This window comes from Panthera uncia (genome assembly GCF_023721935.1).
Source record: "Panthera uncia isolate 11264 chromosome C1 unlocalized genomic scaffold, Puncia_PCG_1.0 HiC_scaffold_4, whole genome shotgun sequence".
Taxonomy (NCBI): domain Eukaryota; kingdom Metazoa; phylum Chordata; class Mammalia; order Carnivora; family Felidae; genus Panthera; species Panthera uncia.
Genome location: NW_026057585.1, coordinates 87,207,988 through 87,215,662, shown reverse-complemented (window position 1 = coordinate 87,215,662; position 7,675 = coordinate 87,207,988). Strand labels below are relative to the sequence as shown.

At 49.0% G+C, this 7,675-nt stretch overlaps 1 protein-coding gene across 1 annotated transcript in view; it reads right to left on the bottom strand.

Annotated features, from left to right (window-relative positions):
* Window positions 1–5,039: 5,039 nt before the first annotated feature.
* MYOM3 (myomesin 3) overlaps window positions 5,040–7,675 on the bottom strand; it is a 45,305-nt gene continuing 42,669 nt past the window's right edge. Inside the window, exon 36 of the mRNA XM_049617835.1 lies at window positions 5,040–7,340. Within this exon, the coding sequence (XP_049473792.1) occupies window positions 7,047–7,340 (294 nt within the window). The 3' untranslated portion in view covers window positions 5,040–7,046. The remainder of the gene's footprint in view (window positions 7,341–7,675) is intronic.

The window sequence follows — 7,675 nt, the reverse complement described above, 5'->3', positions numbered from 1 at the left end:
CTACCACTGAAGTGATTCAAGAGAATGTACCCTAAGTTCTGACTGTCCAGTTGTGGGTGGCCATTTAAGGTCAGACCTGTTAGACAATCTCTCCAGCGCCAAGGCAAAGGGTGCCCAGCCCGATCCCAAATCTGTGCTGCAGACCAAAAGGCAGATGTCCGAAATCCCTGGGGCATTTCCCAGAAGGAAGGGCTGCCCTGAGAGGCATGTCCTCTTGGCCATGTGGGCTCATCACCTAGAAGGGGCTGCTGAAGATTGAAGAAAGGCCAGCAAGTCACAACGAGGAGCTGCACTTACGGTATGCCCAAGGAAGCTCTAACTAGACTGATGCTCCTGCAGACGGCAGCTATTAACTTCTGCTCTGTGTACCTCGTCCCCACCCCCCCAGCCCCCCATTTACCTGAAGCCCTGGAGAAGAAGCAAAAACAGGCAGATCCAGGAAAGAAGTTAACACTTGGAAGAAACGAGTGACACAGGATGAGTTTCTAATTATTTTATGGCTTTCAGCATACTGCAGTCAGCACGCTTCAAGGATGGCTAACATCCCAGTAGAAACCCTACAGTGTTTCTGGCCTGAAAACCCAGAGGACGGAGTTGAGGGCATCCACAGCCCCTGGAAAGTGGCTCAGGTGCCTGGGTGGCTGAAGTCAGTTGACTTCAGCTCAAGTCATAGTCTCGTGGTTTGTGGGTTTGAGCCCCACATCGAGCTCTGTGCTGACAGCTCGGAGCCTGGCGCCTGCTGAGGATTCAGTATGTCCTTCCCTCTCTGCCCCTCCCTTGCTGCACTCTGTCTCTCTCAAAAATAAATAGACATGGAAGAACAAAGCCCACAAAAACCCAGCTACCATCTCCTTGGATAGCCATCTGTTAAACGGCATTTCCCACGCGGGCAGGCTCCTTGTCTGGTTTGTTCATCACCGTATTGATAGCACCTAGCACATCGCCTGGAGTGAAATAGCTGCTCAATAAAAACATATGTTGGCTGACCAACTAACTTCTAACCTGTGCCCCTGAGGGGAAGGCCCAGGGTACCATCACTGTTTGCTGGCTGGCATTCCTGCCGTGTGGCTAGTCTGTTTTTGATCCAATAACTTACGCTCTTTGACCAAGCAATTCCTCTTCTAGAATCTGTCTTAAATCTTTTAGAGATGTAGGCAAAGATTTATACATAAGGATGTCCATCCGAATTTTATTTATAAGAGGGAAAATTGAAATAGTTACCATGAAATGGAAATATGGAAATGACGCATAACTAACTACATGATGGATAAACACAAATATGGGGTTTTAGAGTGCTTTTTGATACTGTGAAAAAATCCTCACAATGTAATGGCATATGAAAAGCCCAGGATGTAAAATCCTAAGATTTCCCAACTCTGTTAAGACTAGCAGGAAATATACCAAAAAAAATATTAACAAGTGGTATGTGAATTGGGAAGGCTTTCAGCTCTAAGGAACTCAAATCCTGACATATGGTGCCTTAAACACAGAGGGGTTTATTTTTCTCTTATAAGTGGTCTAGAGGTTTGAGGAAGTGGAGTTAGCAGTGTGGTGATGTTAGGTATGGCATCCTGTGATTTTTTTTTTTTCTTTATGGTCACAAGATGGCTGCCACAGCTCCAGGCATCACGTCTACATTTGAGGCAGGAAGGAGGAAGGGGAGTAGCCTGGTGCCTGCAGTCTCTGTCCCTTTTATCAGGTACATCTAGAGCCCATTGAGGTGCCCCAGCAGATTTTTGTTTAGGTCTCTTTGACCAGAATTGGGTCCTGTGGCTGTCCCCCATCTACAAGGAAGCCCGGGACGGGGAATATTTAGCTTCCAAGTCTCCAGAGTGGAGGCTGCAATGGGGAAGGAGTAGGGATATCTGTTATGTTAATAAACAGTGTCTTTTACGCTGCTTATTTCTGGTTGGTGGGCTTATGGACCTTTTTACTTCTTTTTGTGGTTCTTTTCGGTCTTGTCCAACTTTTCAGTGACCAGCCTTTATAATTTTTATCATTGACAAAAAATACAACAGACGCTACTTTAGAAATCCCTGTGAGTACAGAAAGCATCTGTATTGTCATCAGTCACAAACGTGCAGAAGCAACTGTTGAATTCTGTGGGAGCTGGACTGACCCATCTATTGTCCCCCCGGCCGACTGTGACCCGCCACCCCCCTTTCCCTCCTCCAAATTAGACACTGTGCTAGTTACCCGGCAAGCATCCCTTCACCTAATTCTCACAGCAGCCACCTTTTCCAGAGGAGATGCAGGAAGGTTAAATAAGTCACACACAGACTCAAGCAAAGCTTGGTCTCAGAAGATGGCACCAAGCTTTAATTTTGTATGTTCCTGCCACGCCGCAAGCTCGGTAAAGATTGTGTTGAATGAATGCAGGGCAGATGAATCATGGGCAGGTGCAATTTTTTAAAAAGATGTTTAATGTTTATTTTTGAGAGAGAGAGAGAGAGAGAGAGCAGGGGAGGGGCAGAGAGAGAGAGGGAGACATAGAATCCGGAGCAGGCTCTGGGCTCTGAGCTGTCGGCACAGAGCCTGACTCGGGGCTCAAACCCACAGACCGTGACATCGTGACCTGAGCGGAAGTCGGAGGCTTAACCAGCTGAGCCACCCAGGCGCCCCTGGATGTGCAATTTTTTTCAACTACAGCTATTACTTGATAATTATTTCTCGTAGTGCCTCTATGTTACCACTAGCTCACTAGTTAGTGTGATCGAAAAATAACGGGCTGTTATAAACTGCCTGCGAGAGAGGACCTCTGCTCATTACCCTGTATTGAATACCCTTGCCTGAATAGCTGGATAAATAACTTGGTATGACTCCAGGTGAAAAGTCAGCTGAGGATTTATTTCTCGTGGAGCCTTTAAAGATTTTTATCATGAAACGTTTCAAACATAAACAAAAGTAGAGACAATGGGAACAGAACTGCATGTGCCTAGCACCCAACTTCAAGAATCATTTTGCTAACTTTTTCATTTATCTTCCTCCTTCCACGTACAACAAGACAAAAGAAAACTGGAGGATTTTATTTTATTTTTTAGTGTTCGTTTTAGTTTTTACTTTTTTAAAACTTACATCCAAATTAGTTAGCCTATAGTGCAACAATGATTTCAGGAGTAGATTCCTTAGTGCCCCTTCCCCATTTAGCCCATCCCCCCTCCCACAGCCCCTCCAGGAACCCTCAGTTTGTTCTCCATATTTATGAGTCTCTTCTGTTTTGTCCCCCTCCCTGTTTTTATATTCTTTGTTTCCCTTCCCTTATGTTCATCTGTTTTGTCTCTTAAAGTCCTCATATGAGTGAAGTCATATGATAGTTGTCTTTCTCTAATTTCACTAAGCATAATACCCTCCAGTTCCATCCACGTAGTTGCAAATGGCAAGATTTCATTCTTTTTTGTTGCCGAGTAATACTCCATTGTATATATATCCCACATCTTCTTTATCCATCCATCCGTCGATGGACATTTGGGCTCTTTCCATACTTTGGCTATTGTTGATAGTGCGGCTATAAACACGGGGGTGCATGTGTCCCTTTGAAACAGCATACCTGTATCCCTTGGATAAATGCCTAGTAGTGCAATTGCTGGGTCGTAGGGTAGTTCTATTTTTAGTTTTTCGAGGAACCTCCAGACTGTTTTCCAGAGTGGCTGCACCAGCTTGCATTCCCCAAAACCGGAGTATTTTAAAGCAAACCCAAAGGTTCATTTTATCATGAACATGTCTATAATTGGCATACAAAGGCTTCTGGGTGACCTCGTGTTTCTCTTTCTTTAGATCTGCTCACATAGGAAGCAGTGACATGAACCTCAGCCAGCCCAATGACATTGAAGGGGCCCAGGAGGGACACATTCCTTCCAGGCTGTGCAGTTTGCTTTCCCTCCAACCCAGGCCACTCCTTTGCTGAAACTCCTCTGGCCTCAAGATTTATACTTTTCTCAAATGCTGAAAATATCTGGCTTCCTCTAGCTAGAGACATCTGGGGAGTGTGGCTTCTGAAAGTATTTTTGGCATGAAAATGTCACCCAAGTTGCTGGAAGTGATTTGGAAATTTTAAGGTATTGAAAGCATCTGGCGTGGTGGCTGAGGCCGAGTGGGGAGAGGTTAATTGTAATAATGGACAGTCATTTCTCTTTAGGGCCCTTGCTGCCTATGCTCTCCCTGTTTACAGCTCTTAAAAGTTTTTTTAATGTTTATTTTTGAGAGAGAGAGAGAGAGAGGGAGGGAATGAGCAGGGGAGGGGCAGAGAGAAAGGGAGACAGAGTTCCAGGCTCCAGGCTCTGAGCTGTTAGCACAGAGCCTGACGTGGGGCTCAAACTCACAAACCACAAGATCACGACCTGAACCGAAGTCGGACGCTCAACCAAGCCACCCGGGTGCCCCTCCCTCTTTACAGCTCTTAATGTTTTAGGACAAGGATTGCACCCAAGGTGCAGAATAGGTGTAGGGGATGGTGGCTGGTGGGGGGATAAAGGGGGACCCCACTGCTCCCTGGAAGTCTGGCATGTTGGGAGACCCACCGAGGGCTCCTGGGGGATGCTGGGATCACGTGTTTGCTGATGGGCTCCGTCAGATAAGACGGATGAAGTTCTGCCTCTCTGAGTCCCACATAGGGTACCAGGGATCGGGCTAGACCAACAGATGTTTCCCAGGAAGAGCCATTAAAAGAATAATAAGGAGCAAGAGGGAATCGTAACTAAGGAGGAGCCAGAGGGATCCAGGAAGCAGGTGCTGAGAGCAGCCTAGGCTGGGGGCAGGAGCAGAGGCCACTGGGAAGGGTAGAAGAAGGTGAAAGCCAGCGGTTTGGACACTGCTCAAGGGCAGTATGGCAGAGCAGAACGTCCTCTGGACCAGGACCCAGGGACTCTTGTTCTTGTCCTGACTCTGCCATTTACCATTTGGGCTCTCATTCGCCCTGTGTGGGAAAATGGAGCATAGGATGCTGTCCCATTTGATCTGATTAGCAATGAGGTATGAGAATGCTTCATAATCTTTAAAGTGGTTATTTTTTAAATGTTTAAATGTTTATTTTTTGAGAGAGAGAGAGAGAGAGAGCACGCAGGGGAGGGGTAGAGAGAGGGGGAGACATAGAATCTGAAGTAGGCTCCAGGCTCTGAGCTGTCCGCACAGAGCCCGACGTGGGGCTCGAACTCACGAACCGCGAGATCATGATTGCAGCTGAAGTCGGGCGCTTAACCGACTGAGCCACCCAGGCGCCCCTGAAGCGTGGTGTGCGTGTGACCATCGTGATCTCCGCCTACCTCCTCCCTGTGTTGGGATGATCTCGTGAAGGAGAAGTGCTTTGTGTCATGACCCAGTACATACATAAGCAAATGTGAGGCTGTCACAGCTCTAAGCAGAAAGCGCATGGACACCGTGCTTTCTGATTTCTTTGACGCAGGTGACATTTTGCAGTGACACGTGAAAGAACCCAAGTCCCCTCTCCAAGTACAAGAGCGGGAGCAGGGGCTATAGCATACAGCCTTCTTTTCCACCAGTCACGGGGAAAGCAAAGCCAAAGGGAGTTAAGTTCTGGGAGGTAATACGACTCTCAGTGTCAGCCGGAAGGCCTTCAAAAATGATCTTTCAGCTTTCTCGTGTTACAGATGGGACGCAGAGAGAGGCCCCGAGAAAGGGAAAGAATCGCCCAAGGGCACACGGCGAGCCTGTGGTTTCAAGCCTGGGCGTGTTTGCCTCCAAGATCCGCACAATCCCGATACTCGTTCCCAGCCAGGGACAGTCGCGTTCCCCCCACACCCCGTTCCCCCCGGCTCCCCTTGCCGAACACCCGTGCTGACCCGCACCACGGAGCCTGGAACGCGAGCCTCTGGGGGGGTATAAGTTAAGCCACCCTGCGTGCATGTGTAGGTAGTGGATGGAGGGGTGATTCGTTTCATCCTGAACTTCCGAAGCCATTTCAGAAATCGGAGGCGGGAGTTCTCTCCTGCTGTTGGGAGTGTTGATGATTTTTATTTTCTCCTCTATCATTTTCAGGGTTTTTCCAAAATATTACAACAAGCATCTATCATTTTATAAACCCCACTCCCTCCAAATCTCATTTTTAAAAAAGAAGGAGATTGGAGCGCGGCGACACCACCGGCTCTGTGCTGAGGTCCAGCCGACAAGGCCAACCAGTATGGGCCGCGCCGGGCAGAGGCCCCAAGCTGGAGGAGGTCCCGAGGTTCTCCACCTCTCCAGCCTGGAGGCCAAGGCCACCGAGGCAGCGTCACCCTGAAATGTCCTCCTCTCAATACCGTGGCCAAATTGGACTCACTTTCCAGCGTCCAACTCCAATTCCGCTAGTCCTGTGAAGGTGTTTTAAAGCCCACCTTCCCCCACTGGGACGAACACCTATCTCCCTCCTCTGACCTCTGGAGGCACTTTCTTTGGATCTGTTTTGTCATCCTTCTCTGCCTTGTCCTGGAGTCTTTTACATCCAGGTCTGTCTCTCCTGCTGGGCTAAAGCCTCGAGGGCAGGGCCTGCATCTCAACGATCTTTGTGTTTCCAGGGATATTCTCAGCCTGGCACATAGGGACCTCAGAACAGTGTCTGTTGAACTTCAGTGAATTGAAACTATAGACCCCTAAGGGGGGACGTGGCGACCTATGGGTTTATGGCAGGACTCATGAACCTCGGCACCACTGTCCTTTGGGGTCTGATAATTCTGTCGGGGAGGGGGGGGTTGTGGTTTAGTAGCGTCCCTGGCCTCTACCTACCAGATGCCAACAGACGCCCCCGGTTGTCACAACCATAAAGCGTTTTCATAAACAATCCCTCGGAATAGGAGTTCCCATTTAGCAGATGAGATAGGCAAGGTGCACGGCGGGTTTGGACTTGGAGTGGGGTCTTGTGTGTAATTCTCCACTCCAAGTCCAGTGCCCATCTCGCTACCCCGAGACCCCTGGGGACCCCAGCAAGGTCTTGGCCTCTGCGCTTTAGCGTACCCACTACACTCTCACCCCCCGTCCTGGGTTCCACCCTGTCCCCTTCCCCCCTGCCCGGCCTGGGGGCCTGTGACCCACTGGTTGACCCTCCCGGGCCATGCACACTAGGCCTCAGGCTGTGTCTGAACACGCTCTCTCATTTTCTCTAGCACCTTGGCCTCCTCCCCATGTTTAAACACGCTGATGGTGACCTGGCCCGTCTCGGAGCCATACTTGTTCTTGACGAAGACGCCGTAGCGCCCACTGTCCTCACTGTTGACTCTTTCGATGGTGATGGTGACCTCCGACCCCTTCACCTCCATGTGGTAGCGGTCAAGGAAGGTGACAGGCTGGTCGTTCTTCAGCCAAGAGATTTCAGGGGTGGGGTCTCCCGAGATGACACAGGTCAGGCACAGGGTCTGGTGGAAAGCACAGGAAGGGAACACTCAGTCTGGCCTCCCCATACTAACACTTGGCGTTCACTTCACTACCCCCCCCCGCCCCCCCGCCCGGAGAGCTCCCAGTACGTTTCTCTTGGTGATAAATGTATTACATGTGTTCTCTTGTGACCCATAAAAGGATAACAGTAAAATGGGAGAGGCAATGTATTTTAATTCCGCATCCTTCATCCCTCAAGTTTTCTATAGGCACATTTACTTGTTGGAATTTCAGACCATTGTTACCCTAGCAAATCTGCCCCAGATTGGCCTGAATTTTGCTTTATTGTTTTTTGTTGCATTTTTGCCGTTAGGAT